General features: G+C 41.0%; 1 protein-coding gene across 1 annotated transcript in view; it reads right to left on the bottom strand.

Moving 5' to 3' along the window:
* The window catches only part of LOC146635296 (butyrophilin-like protein 2), a 614,223-nt gene extending 593,633 nt beyond the window's left edge, over positions 1-20,590 (bottom strand). Inside the window, exon 1 of the mRNA XM_085350082.1 lies at positions 20,293-20,590. Coding sequence (XP_085206208.1) covers positions 20,293-20,590 — 298 coding nt within the window. The remainder of the gene's footprint in view (positions 1-20,292) is intronic.
* Between the last annotated feature and the right edge of the window lie 623 nt (positions 20,591-21,213).

Raw genomic sequence — 21,213 nt, 5'->3', positions numbered from 1 at the left:
TCAAAAGTAAGTTCTGAATATTATTATTATTAATATTAATATTATTATTATTACACTTATTTATGTGCAAATGTTTAATAATGAGGAACATTAAAACATTACTGTTGGCCACATGCCGGCAAAGTTATGTGACATTAGCGATGTTTGTACTTTCAGCATTTACTTTGTTTTAAAGCCTTTACTATATACGCCGTTAGATAGTCGACCTTAATCTTACAGAGATTGTGATGATTTTATGGATAATTAAAGTCAGTCATATATCCACAAACACAACAAGCTGAAAGTCAGTGATGCTGCTCGGTTTGCAGTCCTGAATATCACGGCACAAGCAGGATTCACTGCACTGTTAATGTTAGCTATGTTATATTGCTGCCTCTGTTCGGTGGTGTCGAGCCAAACGGACTTTAACGTGTGCTTGAATGAGCTGACGGTTCACTCGTTAAGCTGAAAGAAAGATGCTTTAATCACAGCAGTCACACATGTGTCCACTGTACCATCTGGGAACTCTTCTTGTTTAGCACTCGTAATAACACAAACACTAAATCCTCCTGTTTGTAGCAGTGTATACACCTGAGACTGTCACCTGTCTGTCTGTCCTGCACTCTCTCTCTCTGTTTCTTTCTCTCTGATTGTGTAATAAAAGTATGAACATGTATTTATAAGTTACACTTGTGTTTGAATCGTGCAGCTTATCACATTTGATTTCCATGTGTGACAACTGCAAGTGTCCAGAGTGAGGACAGACTGAGGGACCCACTGCTGCACATCATCTGTGAGGCTTTGCACCCCTGATGATCCACCAGGACAAACTCAGCAGTGTGTGAGGAAGAGGAGGAGGAAGAGCCAGCAGCAGCTGGCAGATGGAGAGAATAGACAGACTGTTCCCTGTTTGTGAAGGACTGCTAGGAAAGTTTAACATAACTAATTGTCTGTCCTGAATCAGTATCAGTCTTATTAGGTAATGTTCAAATAATTTTATCCTCCCAGTGTTTTTAGTGTGGGAGAAAGTACTCAGGGCCTTCAAGTTACACACTATGAAAGGCAGCAACAAGTTTAACATTCAGAAACCTAAAGTATGTATCAGCAGCAGAATGGACCTAAAAATAAATGTTTGTTCCAGTTCTATGAAGCTTTGAGTATTTTGGATTAGTAGCACTGCTGTGTTTGTTGCATCATATTGCTGTAATTGTTTATATGCTTTATATATTCTGAGGTAAGTTGATCTATAGTATTACATCATATTCTATAAGGATGTTATGTGTTTGTATACTTTCTGCCCAGTTTGACCCATTTAGCAGAAGTCAGCCTGTTTAATGCTCTGATATCTATTCTGTATGACTTAAAGCAGAAAATCATGGTCTGATTTTCTCACCCAATAAAGGAATATTTAATATATCAGTCTACTCTTCATTCTATCAGACACAGTTATCACAGCTCGTACATTTTTTTTACACATGTATGTAAGGATTGAGCCAAATTTAGTAATGCCAACATACTGAAGGAACAACATTTGTCTCTTACTGTATATATGATACACCTATATATACACTGTCACAGATACTTGTCTTTGAGTGAAGATTGAAGGTGATAAGACATGTAAATAACTGCACTTGAATCTTTACTGAAGCTCAGTGTTTTGCACAGAGTTCATGTTCACTGCTGTAATAACTAATAATGATTTATATAATATTGGCCATATTATATTTACATTACCAAAGTGAGATGACTTTAGTCTCATGAACAACATTAGCTAATTGTTATTTACTAGCTAATCTTAAATGACTGTTCAGCACAGAAATGAAGCCCAACAATCATGTTTTACAGTCCTGTGGTCTCAGCCTCCGGGCTGCCTACCAAACATTAGTTCGTAAGGCGAATAGCCTGTTGTACTGTTTCTCGTGCAATTGTATGCGTGGACCAAAGGTTTGACAAAATCTCTCCAATGATATTTGTCTCTCTCTTCCAGGGTCCCTAGCATACCAAGGAGGGTCCGGTTAAACCGTTCCACTGGGTTTCCCCGGGGATGGTACGGGGTGGTACGGACTTTGTCTGCTCCTATCAGTGTGCAGAGTTCTCTGATCGTCTTAGACTCAAAGTCCCTGCCCTGGTCGCTGAGCAGACGACTGGGGAACCTGTAGTGAACAATAAAGTTCTCCAATAAAGCCTTCGCAACAGTTCTGGCTTTCTGATCCCTAGTCGGCACCGCCACAGCAAATTTTGTAAAGTGGTCGGTGATGACTAAAATGTTTCTTGTGTCTCTATCATCCGGCTCAAGGGATAGATAATCCACACAAAGAAGTTCAAGCGGATTAGTAGCAGAAATATTTTCCAAAGGCGCGGCCCTCTGAGGCACAGCCTTCCTCCTGAAACAGCGTTCGCACTTTTTGCACTTCTCCTCGATGTCTCTGGCCATTCTCGGCCAGTAGAATCTGGCACGAGCAAGGTGAAGTGCACGCTCAGAACCGAGATGGCCAACATCATCATGCACTCCTTGCAGTGCCCTCTCTCTGAACTGTTCGGGTAAGACCAACTGATACACCAGTTCGCCTCGCTCAGACCACTTCCTGTACAGGACACCATCCCTGAGTTCAAGTTTTTTCCACTCCCTGAGAAGAAGTTTCACATCGGGATGTTCAAGGTTTGTCTCTCTGAAACTGGGTTTTATAGCTCTCCTCACAAAGGTGATGACACGTGAGAGATTATTTTGAGCATTACACCAGTCAGAGTTAGCGATGGATGGTAAAGTGTCCTCACCGAAAACGTCAGGCACTACAGAAGGGTCGACAACAAGAGACTCTGCAATGACAGGCCGCTCTGAATGAGGGTGACGTTCATCTTTAACCATCACAAGATGACGTTGACATAACGCAGAGAACACCTCATGATCCATTTCATCTCCTGCTTCCATGAACTGTTTTTTCATGTCCTCTATTCTCTCTCTTTCTTTAGTGAAAGCTTCATCCTCAAGAGGCGGACCTTGAGACCGCCGGGATAACCCATCTGCATCGCGGTTGGCCTGCCCTGCTCTGTACTTGATGGTAAACTGGTAAGTAGAAAGAGCGGCTAACCAGCGATGACCAGCAGCATCTAACTTCGCAGATGTCAAGATGTATGTGAGGGGGTTGTTGTCGGTATGCACAGTGAAACTTGACCCATAAAGGAAATCACTGAACTTTTCACAAACGGCCCATTTTAAGGCCAAGAATTCGAGTTTGTGCGTGGGATAGTTTCTCTCGCTCTTGGAAAGACCTCGACTGGCACATGCGACAACTCTGAGCTTCCCCTCCTGCTCTTGATAGAGCGCTGCCCCCAATCCATCGCGACAAGCGTCAGTGTGTACAACATATGGTAGTTGTGGATTCGCAAAAGCAAGGATGGGCGCAGATGTCAATTTCTTGATCAGAGTTCTGAATGCATTCTCACACTCCGAAGTCCACTCCTCACCGAGCGGTGCATTAGGGCTCACAAGAGGCGTGAAGCGCTCCCTCTTGTACACTTTGCCCCTTTTCTTTGGTGGATAGTAGCCTGCTGTCAGGCTATTAAGAGGTTTGGCTATCTGGGAATATCCTTCGACAAACCGCCGATAATACCCAGCGAAGCCTAAGAAACATTTAAGCTCTTTCCTATTTGAAGGACGAGGCCATTTGTGTGTGCGCACCCATTTTGTTATCTCTGCTGTCTCTCAGGGACAGACCCCTAACTAACATTTAGAGACAAACACATTTTAGTTTTGATTCTTACAAAGTGAAAACAAACTTTACTATTTGTATTTTCCAAGGAAATTTTTTAAAGCTGATTTTTTCCCCCCAGAGCAACATTTATGTTTCATCTTTCTGAGTCACAGAGTGACTAACCATACACACCAGATGGCAGGCACATGTGGAACTTAACCTGGCCCACATTAAGACCTTTATAACTGAGGAGCTGACGAGGAGGTCTAAAATGAGTGCTGTGTGGGCCAGATGTGGTAGAAATGTCAGAACACAGCATACGTCTGACCTATAAGAGATGAAGACGTGGCTGAGTTGAGACAGTCCGACTCACTCAACTTGTCACTTTCACATACATTCCCCTTCAGGTTCATGTCCATATTTGGCAAACCACACGCGGCCATTTTGAGCTCTGTTTACAGTCGCAGGCTCATTAGGAGCTGTGGAGGTTACATTTTAATTTCAGTTTCTTTGTTGCACACTGCAGTTAAAGCAGGTCAATGATCAGGTTTAGTATCAGCCTCTGCATAAAGAAATACCAAACAAATATGTTTCATTATTCAGTGCTGCAGCTGCTCTCTGAGTGTTTTTCACCTGGTGATGCCTGAAGCTGATCTCAGATGCTGTGTTTGACTCTGGAACTGGATCAGCAGGTTTCCAGTAAAACTAGACCTGCATGAACACGCCCACTCGCAGCACTGAACACATCAACAGAAAAGAAAACAAGCATAAATCCTTTTTAAATACAGAAATACATCACAATACAATACAGAAACAGAACAATTGTTTTCATTGTTTGTTTTTTGAGTATGTATTAAGAACATCATAATAGAAAGTTTTAATACAGGCCTTATTATTATTTAAACCACTGTTTTCTCTTTTAGGATCATATATTAATACTTACAGTCAGACGATTAAACAATCTTTCGGTTCTTAAAGATTTCAAGCATTTTACAGTAAAAAGATACTCTGCAAATAAGTTCATGGCATCAGGAATAGGCACCAAATTAATTTTGTGCAAACGCTTTTAAAAAGCATGTTTAAACATGCAAAATATTTTAAGGAAGATGGCTAAGCCTTTAAGAGGGAGCCTGCTCTTATCTAGAAGTTGCTGAGCTGATAAATGTGCAGATTAAATCATAACCATAACCTGAAGCAGCTGAATCAAAGATCAGCAGTGTTTACACATCAGGCTTCGTTTGCACTTTAGACTCACAGAAAAAGAACGGAAACCTTCTTCCTGCCTCAAGCTGAGAAACAGTGGCAGAGCTGAAGCTGAACTTCAGACAACAACATGAACCTTTTTGCTTCTAGTTACAGTCACAGGCTCATCAGGAGCTTTGGCTGAACTTAAGTTTAATCCAAAGTATTTTTGCTACATACTGTAGTTAATGAAAGTCACTCCAATCACTTTATCACCAGCTTTTATTGAGTATAATCAGCGTGTGTTCTACACAGAGAACTTTGTTCAAGGAATAACTGATAAGCAGCCTTTATATCAGGTATAAAGAGCTTTAGACTCAAATGTGTCTTGAGGGAAAAGATTATTGACTTTTAAATCTTCAGTGCTGCAGCTTCTCTCTCTGAGCTGAGTCCAGGTGGTTCCCTGTGAGATTAGACCTGTTGGGAGAAAACTGCAAAAAACCCAGGAGAAATAAAGACACAATGAGACAAAGTTACTTTCTTTGCTAAACGTGTACACGGGTGAGCTGCTGAGAACAACTCACACCATGCACAGTGGCTTGGCATTTTTTATAGGCACAGATCACAGAGACAGTGAGAACAGGATAAGAAAATAATAAACAGATAAAATAAAACAACTCCATATATGGTTCTAGTCTAGTCAGCAGAGAGCTAAGAAAGATAAAACAATCTGAAACAATATGTCCTTGCTGGGAAAGTCTGAAAGACACTTCTAAACTACTTATCTTAAACACAGCTTGTACATTTAAAAGAAGGTAAAGTTACATAGAATCATTTTTCCTCTAACACAACTATACCCACATCATGTGTATGCTATCGCTATTTATTGTGGTTTAACCTGTCAAGGACAAAAACATACAGAAAATGCTGCATCAAGCCTTGTAATCATAGCTTTCCCAGTTTTGTTAAGCCTGGATTGACAGCTTGGTAGTGTGATGGTTAGTGCTGTTTCCTTACAGTAAGAAGGACCTGGGTTCAAATCCACAATCTGGTTGGTTTGCAGTGTGTAATTAGAGTTAGGTTAATTGGTGATTCTAAATTACCCATGAATGTAAGTGCAAATGGTTGTTTGTCTCTATGAAATCATCAACCCCCATATTGGTTCATTAAGGAAGACTAGCAGTAATTGCCTTGATTAACAAAGTAGTTCTTCAAACAACAAGATTTCATTGTGTTTTCCTAAAGTTTTTAACTTGTGTAGAATGAATTAAAACAAATTTTACTCTACATACTTAAATAAATCACTTCAAGTCAATGTATGTATATTACGTTGATCCAACGTAATCTGATTACATTAAACCACCAAATGCCAAATGTGTTGGTTTGATATGGTCAAAAATAGGTTGTACTTGGTTAAATCATGAGGAAAAAGGTGCCATGATTAAATTGTGTTTATCCAACAACAGATTTTTTTGAGTGTACGTTACAGTAGATCAGAGAAGTTAAACAATCAGTGAATATTAAACAGAAAATGGGCTTCTTCTGCCACCACCAGACACTAAATATTCTAAACAGCCAATTATATAAAAATAATAATCCAGATTAGCAGTAACATGTGAAGGACAAGAGTTTCTCAGTTCTTTGAATTCCAGCTAAACACTCCCACAGTAACAGCTCAGCCAGCTTCAGCTCCTGCTGTATGAATCCAGGAACGTATTTAAAGCTGTTTTTCTATATCTGCTCTGACTGTTAGGGACAAACATACAAATGAAGGTTATATATTTATATACAGAGGAGGAAGGAGGCAGTCAAAGGAAAGATCAGATCTAAACAGGACGCTCAAACTGAAAGTCAACCAGTGCCAACATGTTTTCTTTTGAAACATCATGACCTCTCAGAAGTTTCTAAGAAACGGCTGAACTGCATTCCAGACATGATGAGACACGATTACAGGTGTGTCAGTGCTGATGAATGCTTGACAGTTCCCAACAGTAAACACGTTCAGACACTCCAGTAAGTCTGTAACTCTGGGTATATAAATATGATTAAAGACAATTTCTAAAATAAATATTAGAAGTCCATGAATAAATATGTGTCGCGTTCATAAGAGCAGCCTCTGTGTTTAAATCTGACCTCCAGAGGGCCCCAAAGCTCCTGCTGGCTCATCTATAGTGAGGTCATTTGTTTTAAGTGATTCTTTTTTTTCTGCATATTAAAAAACCTGCAGCGAAGCTTCTGTTCATCCATCTGAGTCATGCACAATGTTCCTTATATCATTAAAATGTCTAAAACGAGTAAAATCACTGAATAAATGTTGGAAACTTTCCACTAATAAACAAAATGCTGGTGGGTGTGGCCTTCTCTCTCTCACACTTTCATTTCTTCTAAAACGAAGCTCAGTGCGTAACTTTCTTTTTCCCTCTTTTGGAATTTTATGTTTTAATAATTCATAATAACTGATAATAACCAGTGAAATTCCCTGACTCCCAAACAGCTTCAGTTTAACTCATTTGTTTGTTTGATTTTTGCTCAGACTTCACAGAGCCATCACACTGAGGACAGAGTACAGCGATAACGTGAGAACAGAAACTTTGCACATTTGACATTCAAATCAGCCACAGCGCAGGGCCTGTTCTAAAAAGATATCTGTGTGCTGAGTCTGCTCTGGTGTCCGGTTTATGTCTGTGAGTAGCTGCTGTTAAAGCGCTGATATGACTCAGTTTCCTTTGACAGCAACAGCAGATTTTCCCCTTTTATTGATTACAGAAGCTTTTACTTCCCTGTTCTGCTGAATGACAGGAACAAATAGTTTCAAACTTACAGTATGATAAACTTCCTCCTCTATCTTTGGTTTATGTTTACTCTAATTTGAAGGAAAACATGACGAGGTGAAGGAGTGATGTGAAGTTTTCTTACTGCCTCCCTTCATAAAGGATGCTCCAGTGTTCACTCTGCTATTAGAAGTCATTATTTTTAATGATCCCAAACAAACCATCACAAGATTGGTTCAGATCTCTGGATTCGTATATTTCTAAATTCCGCTGGAAAAATAAACCCCCACGTATCAGCTTAAAAACGCTTCAAAGAACTCAATTTCCTTTAACAGCAACAGCAGATTTCCCCCTTTATTGATTACAGAAGCTTTTACTTCCCTTTTCTGACAGGAACAGGGAAGTTTCAAACTTACTGTAGTTTCAAACTTACAGTATGATAAACTTCCCTCCTCTATCTTTGGTTTATGTTTACTCTTATTTGAAGGAAAACATCACGAGGAGAAGGAATGATGTGAAGTTTTCTTACTGCCTCCCTTCATAAAGGATGCTCCAGTGTTCAGTCTGCTATTAGGAGTCATGAGGGAAGCATTGGTGGATGTTTCACCAGTATTTAAAGAATCAAATCAGCTCTGATTACAACTAATCAACTGAAATGTGTGTTGTATTTCTACCTCCTGGTTGCAGTTTGTGGATGAGAAATTCTCAGAGAAACCTACGGTGGCCCTGAGAGGCCAAACGGACTGCAACTTCAGAAAACACTTGCAAAAAGAAAAATGCTGCAAAAAGAAAAATGCTGCAAAAAGAAAAACACTGCAAAAAGAAAAATGCTGCAAAAGGAAAAACGCTGCAAAAGCACACACAACACAACGGAAATAGGAAAAAAGACAACGGAAATGTTTCTGGGGAGACAATAACCGGACGGACCAGTTGCACGAACCAAAACATGCTAACAAGTGCACTGGGACTGGGAGACACTTCAAAGAAGTGGAGCGGCCAAAGAGTAAACTTTCAAAAGTAAGTTCTGAATATTATTATTATTAATATTAATATTATTATTATTACACTTATTTATGTGCAAATGTTTAATAATGAGGAACATTAAAACATTACTGTTGGCCACATGCCGGCAAAGTTATGTGACATTAGCGATGTTTGTACTTTCAGCATTTACTTTGTTTTAAAGCCTTTACTATATACGCCGTTAGATAGTCGACCTTAATCTTACAGAGATTGTGATGATTTTATGGATAATTAAAGTCAGTCATATATCCACAAACACAACAAGCTGAAAGTCAGTGATGCTGCTCGGTTTGCAGTCCTGAATATCACGGCACAAGCAGGATTCACTGCACTGTTAATGTTAGCTATGTTATATTGCTGCCTCTGTTCGGTGGTGTCGAGCCAAACGGACTTTAACGTGTGCTTGAATGAGCTGACGGTTCACTCGTTAAGCTGAAAGAAAGATGCTTTAATCACAGCAGTCACACATGTGTCCACTGTACCATCTGGGAACTCTTCTTGTTTAGCACTCGTAATAACACAAACACTAAATCCTCCTGTTTGTAGCAGTGTATACACCTGAGACTGTCACCTGTCTGTCTGTCCTGCACTCTCTCTCTCTGTTTCTTTCTCTCTGATTGTGTAATAAAAGTATGAACATGTATTTATAAGTTACACTTGTGTTTGAATCGTGCAGCTTATCACATTTGATTTCCATGTGTGACAACTGCAAGTGTCCAGAGTGAGGACAGACTGAGGGACCCACTGCTGCACATCATCTGTGAGGCTTTGCACCCCTGATGATCCACCAGGACAAACTCAGCAGTGTGTGAGGAAGAGGAGGAGGAAGAGCCAGCAGCAGCTGGCAGATGGAGAGAATAGACAGACTGTTCCCTGTTTGTGAAGGACTGCTAGGAAAGTTTAACATAACTAATTGTCTGTCCTGAATCAGTATCAGTCTTATTAGGTAATGTTCAAATAATTTTATCCTCCCAGTGTTTTTAGTGTGGGAGAAAGTACTCAGGGCCTTCAAGTTACACACTATGAAAGGCAGCAACAAGTTTAACATTCAGAAACCTAAAGTATGTATCAGCAGCAGAATGGACCTAAAAATAAATGTTTGTTCCAGTTCTATGAAGCTTTGAGTATTTTGGATTAGTAGCACTGCTGTGTTTGTTGCATCATATTGCTGTAATTGTTTATATGCTTTATATATTCTGAGGTAAGTTGATCTATAGTATTACATCATATTCTATAAGGATGTTATGTGTTTGTATACTTTCTGCCCAGTTTGACCCATTTAGCAGAAGTCAGCCTGTTTAATGCTCTGATATCTATTCTGTATGACTTAAAGCAGAAAATCATGGTCTGATTTTCTCACCCAATAAAGGAATATTTAATATATCAGTCTACTCTTCATTCTATCAGACACAGTTATCACAGCTCGTACATTTTTTTTACACATGTATGTAAGGATTGAGCCAAATTTAGTAATGCCAACATACTGAAGGAACAACATTTGTCTCTTACTGTATATATGATACACCTATATATACACTGTCACAGATACTTGTCTTTGAGTGAAGATTGAAGGTGATAAGACATGTAAATAACTGCACTTGAATCTTTACTGAAGCTCAGTGTTTTGCACAGAGTTCATGTTCACTGCTGTAATAACTAATAATGATTTATATAATATTGGCCATATTATATTTACATTACCAAAGTGAGATGACTTTAGTCTCATGAACAACATTAGCTAATTGTTATTTACTAGCTAATCTTAAATGACTGTTCAGCACAGAAATGAAGCCCAACAATCATGTTTTACAGTCCTGTGGTCTCAGCCTCCGGGCTGCCTACCAAACATTAGTTCGTAAGGCGAATAGCCTGTTGTACTGTTTCTCGTGCAATTGTATGCGTGGACCAAAGGTTTGACAAAATCTCTCCAATGATATTTGTCTCTCTCTTCCAGGGTCCCTAGCATACCAAGGAGGGTCCGGTTAAACCGTTCCACTGGGTTTCCCCGGGGATGGTACGGGGTGGTACGGACTTTGTCTGCTCCTATCAGTGTGCAGAGTTCTCTGATCGTCTTAGACTCAAAGTCCCTGCCCTGGTCGCTGAGCAGACGACTGGGGAACCTGTAGTGAACAATAAAGTTCTCCAATAAAGCCTTCGCAACAGTTCTGGCTTTCTGATCCCTAGTCGGCACCGCCACAGCAAATTTTGTAAAGTGGTCGGTGATGACTAAAATGTTTCTTGTGTCTCTATCATCCGGCTCAAGGGATAGATAATCCACACAAAGAAGTTCAAGCGGATTAGTAGCAGAAATATTTTCCAAAGGCGCGGCCCTCTGAGGCACAGCCTTCCTCCTGAAACAGCGTTCGCACTTTTTGCACTTCTCCTCGATGTCTCTGGCCATTCTCGGCCAGTAGAATCTGGCACGAGCAAGGTGAAGTGCACGCTCAGAACCGAGATGGCCAACATCATCATGCACTCCTTGCAGTGCCCTCTCTCTGAACTGTTCGGGTAAGACCAACTGATACACCAGTTCGCCTCGCTCAGACCACTTCCTGTACAGGACACCATCCCTGAGTTCAAGTTTTTTCCACTCCCTGAGAAGAAGTTTCACATCGGGATGTTCAAGGTTTGTCTCTCTGAAACTGGGTTTTATAGCTCTCCTCACAAAGGTGATGACACGTGAGAGATTATTTTGAGCATTACACCAGTCAGAGTTAGCGATGGATGGTAAAGTGTCCTCACCGAAAACGTCAGGCACTACAGAAGGGTCGACAACAAGAGACTCTGCAATGACAGGCCGCTCTGAATGAGGGTGACGTTCATCTTTAACCATCACAAGATGACGTTGACATAACGCAGAGAACACCTCATGATCCATTTCATCTCCTGCTTCCATGAACTGTTTTTTCATGTCCTCTATTCTCTCTCTTTCTTTAGTGAAAGCTTCATCCTCAAGAGGCGGACCTTGAGACCGCCGGGATAACCCATCTGCATCGCGGTTGGCCTGCCCTGCTCTGTACTTGATGGTAAACTGGTAAGTAGAAAGAGCGGCTAACCAGCGATGACCAGCAGCATCTAACTTCGCAGATGTCAAGATGTATGTGAGGGGGTTGTTGTCGGTATGCACAGTGAAACTTGACCCATAAAGGAAATCACTGAACTTTTCACAAACGGCCCATTTTAAGGCCAAGAATTCGAGTTTGTGCGTGGGATAGTTTCTCTCGCTCTTGGAAAGACCTCGACTGGCACATGCGACAACTCTGAGCTTCCCCTCCTGCTCTTGATAGAGCGCTGCCCCCAATCCATCGCGACAAGCGTCAGTGTGTACAACATATGGTAGTTGTGGATTCGCAAAAGCAAGGATGGGCGCAGATGTCAATTTCTTGATCAGAGTTCTGAATGCATTCTCACACTCCGAAGTCCACTCCTCACCGAGCGGTGCATTAGGGCTCACAAGAGGCGTGAAGCGCTCCCTCTTGTACACTTTGCCCCTTTTCTTTGGTGGATAGTAGCCTGCTGTCAGGCTATTAAGAGGTTTGGCTATCTGGGAATATCCTTCGACAAACCGCCGATAATACCCAGCGAAGCCTAAGAAACATTTAAGCTCTTTCCTATTTGAAGGACGAGGCCATTTGTGTGTGCGCACCCATTTTGTTATCTCTGCTGTCTCTCAGGGACAGACCCCTAACTAACATTTAGAGACAAACACATTTTAGTTTTGATTCTTACACAGTGAAAACAAACTTTACTATTTGTATTTTCCAAGGAAATTTTTTAAAGCTGATTTTTTCCCCCCAGAGCAACATTTATGTTTCATCTTTCTGAGTCACAGAGTGACTAACCATACACACCAGATGGCAGGCACATGTGGAACTTAACCTGGCCCACATTAAGACCTTTATAACTGAGGAGCTGACGAGGAGGTCTAAAATGAGTGCTGTGTGGGCCAGATGTGGTAGAAATGTCAGAACACAGCATACGTCTGACCTATAAGAGATGAAGACGTGGCTGAGTTGAGACAGTCCGACTCACTCAACTTGTCACTTTCACATACATTCCCCTTCAGGTTCATGTCCATATTTGGCAAACCACACGCGGCCATTTTGAGCTCTGTTTACAGTCGCAGGCTCATTAGGAGCTGTGGAGGTTACATTTTAATTTCAGTTTCTTTGTTGCACACTGCAGTTAAAGCAGGTCAATGATCAGGTTTAGTATCAGCCTCTGCATAAAGAAATACCAAACAAATATGTTTCATTATTCAGTGCTGCAGCTGCTCTCTGAGTGTTTTTCACCTGGTGATGCCTGAAGCTGATCTCAGATGCTGTGTTTGACTCTGGAACTGGATCAGCAGGTTTCCAGTAAAACTAGACCTGCATGAACACGCCCACTCGCAGCACTGAACACATCAACAGAAAAGAAAACAAGCATAAATCCTTTTTAAATACAGAAATACATCACAATACAATACAGAAACAGAACAATTGTTTTCATTGTTTGTTTTTTGAGTATGTATTAAGAACATCATAATAGAAAGTTTTAATACAGGCCTTATTATTATTTAAACCACTGTTTTCTCTTTTAGGATCATATATTAATACTTACAGTCAGACGATTAAACAATCTTTCGGTTCTTAAAGATTTCAAGCATTTTACAGTAAAAAGATACTCTGCAAATAAGTTCATGGCATCAGGAATAGGCACCAAATTAATTTTGTGCAAACGCTTTTAAAAAGCATGTTTAAACATGCAAAATATTTTAAGGAAGATGGCTAAGCCTTTAAGAGGGAGCCTGCTCTTATCTAGAAGTTGCTGAGCTGATAAATGTGCAGATTAAATCATAACCATAACCTGAAGCAGCTGAATCAAAGATCAGCAGTGTTTACACATCAGGCTTCGTTTGCACTTTAGACTCACAGAAAAAGAACGGAAACCTTCTTCCTGCCTCAAGCTGAGAAACAGTGGCAGAGCTGAAGCTGAACTTCAGACAACAACATGAACCTTTTTGCTTCTAGTTACAGTCACAGGCTCATCAGGAGCTTTGGCTGAACTTAAGTTTAATCCAAAGTATTTTTGCTACATACTGTAGTTAATGAAAGTCACTCCAATCACTTTATCACCAGCTTTTATTGAGTATAATCAGCGTGTGTTCTACACAGAGAACTTTGTTCAAGGAATAACTGATAAGCAGCCTTTATATCAGGTATAAAGAGCTTTAGACTCAAATGTGTCTTGAGGGAAAAGATTATTGACTTTTAAATCTTCAGTGCTGCAGCTTCTCTCTCTGAGCTGAGTCCAGGTGGTTCCCTGTGAGATTAGACCTGTTGGGAGAAAACTGCAAAAAACCCAGGAGAAATAAAGACACAATGAGACAAAGTTACTTTCTTTGCTAAACGTGTACACGGGTGAGCTGCTGAGAACAACTCACACCATGCACAGTGGCTTGGCATTTTTTATAGGCACAGATCACAGAGACAGTGAGAACAGGATAAGAAAATAATAAACAGATAAAATAAAACAACTCCATATATGGTTCTAGTCTAGTCAGCAGAGAGCTAAGAAAGATAAAACAATCTGAAACAATATGTCCTTGCTGGAAAAGTCTGAAAGACACTTCTAAACTACTTATCTTAAACACAGCTTGTACATTTAAAAGAAGGTAAAGTTACATAGAATCATTTTTCCTCTAACATATTCCCTCCTGTTTTAACTTATTTTAAATGTTTACAACAGTTGTCTGAAAAGGTCATTGATTAAGTATGTTTAACAATTTTTAAATTTTTTAAATTGTGAGCATAGCAAAAATGTAAATCATGTGGTAAACGATAAAAGAAAATAAAACAAGAAAAGAATGAAAGAATTAAGGAAAATACAGTAAAAAGAGAGTATAAAAGTAATAATAAAGAAAAATAATAAAACTAAAACTACAAAAAATAAAAGAAAATAAAAGAATAAAAACCTTATGTTGTACCTGTATAAACTACTAATGTGTTAATCAGTGCATGATCATTTGACAAGTCATTTTTAATCACCACGTCATTTATTAGCAGCTATTACAAGTTCTCCTCTAACAGAATTGCAATGGGATGCTGTTCTTTTTGAGGCACGGCAACATAAGTCGTCATTGTAGTTGTTATCATCTTTGAAATCATTAGTTTTAGACATGGCACCACACACAACACTAGTATGAGTAGTGCTACCATGATGAAACCTAGAAAGACAAACGGCTTTGCTGCAGCAGCCAACCACGAGCCGCCAAATAACCAGTCCAGCCAGCCTTGTGTTATAGCTGCTCCAGATGTGTGGTCAGTGACATATTTCTGCAGAACAGTCAAATTCTGCAAAGCTTCATAAATGTCTCCTCCAGCTTCGTAGCCATCAGGGATAAACGTGCAACATGTCTCCCCGATCAGCTTGCAAACTCCTCCTTGTGATGCTGTCAGCAGATCTAGAGTCAGTCTGTTCTGCAACACCATCGTTCTGATGGCCTTCTGTTCTCCTGCTAAGGCCGCTCCCAGGGTCTTAGTCAAGTTGATGTGTCGTAGCAGAGCATATCGGTTGATCTCCACATGTTCCCGCACCCCGGCTACTCCAATGCCGGGGATCAAGCTCTGTAAGAATTTCACTCCTCCTCCCCAGATGCGAAACTCTCCCGGCACTCCAGTGTCCACTGTAATTCCAAAAGAATTGGGTGAGGCGATGTCCACCTCACGTCTCTGTCGGCTGCTGGGGTGGTGTTCAATACTTTGCATGAAGAAGACGTGATCTGATAATTGCACCAGGGCGCACAGACCCCCCCCACCCCCAACCTTCAGGGAGCGACAGATAAGCCCTATTGCCACATAGGAAGTACCAGTCGGCCAAAACTCTGGTTCCTTTACTACTGGGTGCCGTCCGTGCACATCCTGTCTGGTACTGAGTCTTTGTTTGTAGTCGCATCCGGTAGCTGTAGTTGGAGCGACAGTTGAGGCTCATCAGCGTCGTGCTTCTGGCACAGGTTGCGTTGATTGAACAGGCCATACACTTCCTCTCATCCCTCGGTGGGCAGAAAGTGTATATGTATTTACATAGGTGAGTAGGCAGCTCCCCCACTGCCCGCAATCCATTGTTCATCACACATACTGGCAGTTCCGCTGCGTTCAGTTTGTTTAGTAGAATTACATCAGGCAGTGGGTCTGAGACTTGGGGCCAGGTCAGTAGGTTGATCTGTCCGGAACAGTTCACATTCGTGAGTGACGATGACCTCCAGGTTGCGTTTGCTGGGACGCTGTAGTTGGCCTTGGATCAAAGAGTACCGTAGCCTGGATGCGTTGCCAGGCCCAACAGGCACCAACTGCGATCTTCCGGTATGCTGTATGGCCATAGGCCAGACGTCTGCGAGGATAGGGGCATATGGGCACATACATAGCAGTCAGTTTTATTATTCAAGTGAGCTGTAGTGTTCATAAACTGCCACCAGAAATTAGTGGCGTAGCCATGGGGAAACTTGGTGTGCTTTCCTTTGTCATATAGTGTCTGCCTTTCCTTCATATGACGTGACTTGTTGTCCCTCACGGACACAAAGATGAGGAGCCCGGCCAGGGTCAAGCCCGCTGCAGTGATAAGCAGCCAACACCTCATGACAGCAGAACACACCCTCCTGTTGTGAGTAGAACTTTCGGCCAGAAAGGCTGATCCCTCCACCGAGCAGGATCACAACAATTGGGCGAGCCTGCGTCGGCTGAGTTTAGATGGCTTCACTTACTCTCCTGCAGTGGCTCTGATGGATCCAGGATGGTCGTTCCGCTATTTTGCAAGCGGTAGGTGTAGTGAGAAGAACTTGGTATGGTCCCTCCCACCTTGGTGAGCTCCAGTTTTTCCTTTGGAGCACCTTGATCAGAACCCAGTCACCGGGCTGTAGTCTGCAAGACACTAGAGAGACATCATCAGGTTGTTGATTATGTACAATGATCTCTTTGTTTTCCAACAACTTAGACATCCATTCTGCTAATGTGGTTTCTCTGATTGATTTGTCTATTGGTTCACTGGTGATGGGCAGTGGGAACGGCCTACCATGAATGATTTCAAATGGAGTTAGTTTCTGGGAGCCCTGCGTTAAGCGCATCCACATTTTCACTAAACCCAAACATTCAGGCCACGGCTTTCCTGTTTCTGCCATGCATTTCCTGAGCCTTTGTTTTATAGTGCCGTTAGTTCTCTCTACAAGGCCTGCGCTCTGAGGGTGATAAGCACAGTGGTGTTTTATGCTGAAACCGAGTGCTTCAGAGACCTTGGTGATGACATCATTTACAAAATGAGTGCCGTTGTCTGATCGTATCAAAGCTGGGATGCCATATGTGGGTATGAAGTGATTGCACAGGCATTTTGCTACTGAAATTGCATCTGCCTTTTTCACTGGGTAGATTTCTGGCCACTTTGAGAATACATCTATAACCACTAGGGCATGTTTCAACCCTTGGCATTCGCTTAGCTCAATAAAATCCATATGAATTGTGTGAAAAGGATAAGGTGGAGTGGGAAAACGGCCTCTTTTTGGTCTTAGGTTTCCCTGAGCATTATATTTTTGACACGTCATGCACGTTCTGACAAATTGTTTTGCTGAGGTTTCAAAATTTACAGTGTAGAAATGTGAGTTGACAATACTAGTCATTCCCCCCGTTGACAAATGCGTTGAGCCATGTGTCACTAATGCTGCTGTTTCGTGGAGAGATTTTGGCAACACTGGCTTGCCATAGCACATCATTAAGTCGTTCGTCAGAACTGCACCGTGTTTTAGCCATTTTGTCTGTTCGGCTGTGCTTGCTGCTTTTTGTTCATTTTTCAACACATCCAGTGGAATCTGATGTGTGTGCACTGCCATCAATGTAATGTTTGTCATTTGTGCCGCTTGTTTTGCTGCTCTGTCAGCAAAGTTGTTGCCTCTAGTAATGAAAGAGCCGTCAGTTTCGTGTGCTGCACATTTACATAATGCTAGTTGTTGTGGTAAATGTATTACAGTCAGTAGGTGTTGTAAGAGATTGGCATGCTGAACCGGTTTTCCGGTTGATGTAATCAGTCCTCTGTTTTGCCAAATCTTTGCGAAATGATGCACAGCAGAGAAAACATACTGGCTGTCTGTATGTATGTTTATTTAGGGCGATCGTGGCTCAAGAGTTGGGCGTTCGCCTTGTAATCGGAAGGTTGCCGGTTCGAGCCCCGGCTTGGACAGTCTTGGTCGTTGTGTCCTTGGGCAAGACACTTCACCCGTTGCCTACTGGTGGTGGTCAGAGGGCCCGGTGGCGCCAGTGTCCGGCAGCCTCGCCTCTGTCAGTGCGCCCCAGGGTGGCTGTGGCTACAATGTAGCTTGCCATCACCTGTGTGTGAATGGGTGGATGACTGGATATGTACATTGTACATTTAAAAGAAGGTAAAGTTACATAGAATCATTTTTCCTCTAACACAACTACACCCACATCATGTGTATGCTATCGCTATTTATTGTGGTTTAACCTGTCAAGGACAAAAACATACAGAAAATGCTGCATCAAGCCTTGTAATCATAGCTTTCCCAGTTTTGTTAAGCCTGGATTGACAGCATGAACATGATAATAGCCAGTTGTTGCTTTTTTTTTTTCATATTCACCAGTAAAGGAAAGAACCTGAGCACGAAACAACAGAAAAAAACAAAAACAATATAAACTGATAGTTTTCCCTTTAATTTCATTTTACACTAGTCCTTCAAAAGGCACATTAAAGCATCAGCAGGTAATCATACAGGTAATATCACCAAAACAGGATTTTGTTTAAAAAGCTGATGCTAAATAAAATGCAAGAAACAGTAAAGAAGTGAAATGAATACTATGTTTAACTGTAGCTTATGAGGGGACTTGCTGCTTCAAACAAGACATTGCTATTAAACAGAGAATCACTTCAATTGGCTCACAGTGACTGATCTACTTATATACGTCATTACCAGACAGACCCTCAATCCAAACAGCAGAACAGCAAATCTTTAGTTCATGTTGTGACAGACAGAGACAGAATGCATTCAATTTATAATTTATATAAAACTGTGGAAGTTTTAGTTTTTGTTATTTTTTATTCTTGCATTTTTCTTGTTGTTTTATATTTATTTGCCCTTAACAGACATTTTTTTGCTAGACCAGCAATAAAAGGCTTAACATTTAGAATAAGTGATTTCATTTTCTCTTTGCTCTCTGTTTTTAGGTGAGGATGAAGAGGCAATTATTCCTCAGACAATGAATGTTTATTAACTGCCCTTTACAAAGAAACTGAAGAAGAAACGCCTATTGGGAGAATTTTTCTTATCCAGGTAACTTCAAACTTCAGGGTTCAATCTGTACTATGAAGGTGGTTCACTTTTTCCTGGGGTTCCCTGTTAATCTATGACCTAACCTGTTCAATAGCAGGTTAGGTCATAGATTAGAGATCTGTAGGTATGAAATGAGGTGTGAGATCACTTCCTACTGACAAACTAAGTCTGTGGCAAACAGCATCACCATTCCTGGAAGATCCTTCAGACCAGTGCGTGGATAATAGTAGTTGTCCAAAGTCTTTATATTATATTATTATTATCTTATAAGACTTTACATCAGTTCCAGGTGGACAGAGCGCACATCCTGTTATTGCATTTATTATTTACTTTTTTACACAATCAGTGCTGCAGCTGAAAGAACAAACAATAAAACAGTTTTATGCAAATCTGAACATTAACTTTGTAGAATGTTTGGAGAATACGCAAATGTATGTAACATCAGATTCTTCAAAACATTTAAAGCTCATACATAGAGCGCTTTTATGAATAAACTACTCTGCTCTACTTTTACTCCCACGGTGCTGATTGATCTGCAGCAGCTGTGTTGCTTTTATTCAAAATTATTTTTGACCTTTTTCACGTTTTTCCAATTTACTCTTTCATTGCAAAATCAGCCACTTATCTGCCAGTACAATTCTCAACATGAATGGCCAGATGCTGCCAGTGCCACCTCTTTTATTCACTCATACCTAGATTGGAAAACTCTGGGTTAACCAAGCAACTAGATGACAAGCTTCTTGTGACCACCAATGTCAGGAAAGATACCCTGGGTATTTTGAACTTGCTTCATAGTACAGGGCCCGGATTCGGACCTATATTATATTTCCACATGCTGAATGTCAGAAGTGAGAACTTGGAACAGCAGCAGGAAATTTAAAGTAAAGCTGAAAAAAGCTCTGAAATTTTTCAGACAGGCGGTTGTTCAGCTGGAGGCTGGTATGATTTCTGACTCACTCTGTTGTTGTTTATGTTTTCTGTAGATCAAAAAGCCAACAACAGCAGCAACAAGAAGCACAGCAGAAACTGACAGAATAGCTGCAGATTCAACAGATCCAATCTTCCCTCCTCCATCCTCTGTGTCTCCTCCTGTCTGACCTGCAGGTGAGAAACAGGTGTGAGGTGTCAGCTGTCAGGTAGGTGATGAGTGAAGAACAGAACAGAATCCATTTCCTCTTCAAACTGCTGTCAGACATTATCTGCTGCACTCTGATCACATCACTCAGACCAGCTGCTTTCTACAAAGTCTCATCAACAACATCTTTAGAAACAAACATCAACAAGCAGGAAGCAGCTTCACCTCTGATCACACACACACTCAACTCTACTCACTCACCTGGAGGATCAACAACACTCAGGTAGATGCTGCTGATGGTTTTCACAGCTCTCTTTCTCCGTTCTCCCCCATGCGTGAGGATGCGGCACTCGTATGTTCCATTATCTGCAGCTTTCACTTTCTCCAGAATCAAGGACACGTCTCCATTTTTCATCTGTTGGTCCTGCAAACCCACCCGGTCTTTAAAAGATGGTTGCTGGTCTTCTGGAACAATGTGCCCAAAAGAACATATTCTGGCTCCAGGTCCCGTCTGCTCCACTCCACACCTGCGAGGTTGTTGCTGTTTGGAGCTTGACATGGCAGAGTGACTTTCTCTCCAAGCTTAGCTGTGGTGGTTTTTAGGTCTGAAAGAGTAAACAACAAAGATCAGAGAGGTTAAAGGGGTCAGAGTATAGGTCTTTACTTCTATAGCAGCCAATAAGAACAAGTAACTTTAAAGAGGAACTGCAAAGCTCTGATGAACTGGGCAAGAGATAAAACAACAGACCTGCACTGATGTGTGTTCCCAGACCTTGACCTTAAATAACCTGAACATTAAAATCAGGAAAATCATATCAATGTCTTCTGTACTATAGTTTTAGACTAAACCATGAAAATACACACACAAACCTTCTGTTGACTGTTCCCTTTGATATGAATCTCCACAGCCACTGAGTTTGCTCCTTTGTATCCTTTTGATCCACATATTTGATAGGAGTGAGGAAATAAATTGAAGCAGCCAAAGTACCACAATATTATGATTGGCAATACTGTATTAATACCTTAGTAGCATCTATTATTGTAGGGTATTTTACTTACAATATAGAGAACCTTGAAACAACTGTTGATGGGATTTGATGCTAAATAAATAAAACTGAACTGAAATTATAAACAAGGAGAACACCTTAAGGCTTTTCATTTAAAGGGATAAATTAGAATTAA

Source organism: Diplotaxodon limnothrissa, linkage group LG3 (genome assembly GCF_057381915.1).
Source record: "Diplotaxodon limnothrissa isolate DT_005_m linkage group LG3, D_limnothrissa_male_GT1.1, whole genome shotgun sequence".
Classification (NCBI taxonomy): domain Eukaryota; kingdom Metazoa; phylum Chordata; class Actinopteri; order Cichliformes; family Cichlidae; genus Diplotaxodon; species Diplotaxodon limnothrissa.
Note: the sequence above shows the minus strand (reverse complement) of the source record. Positions and strands in the feature narration are given on the sequence as shown.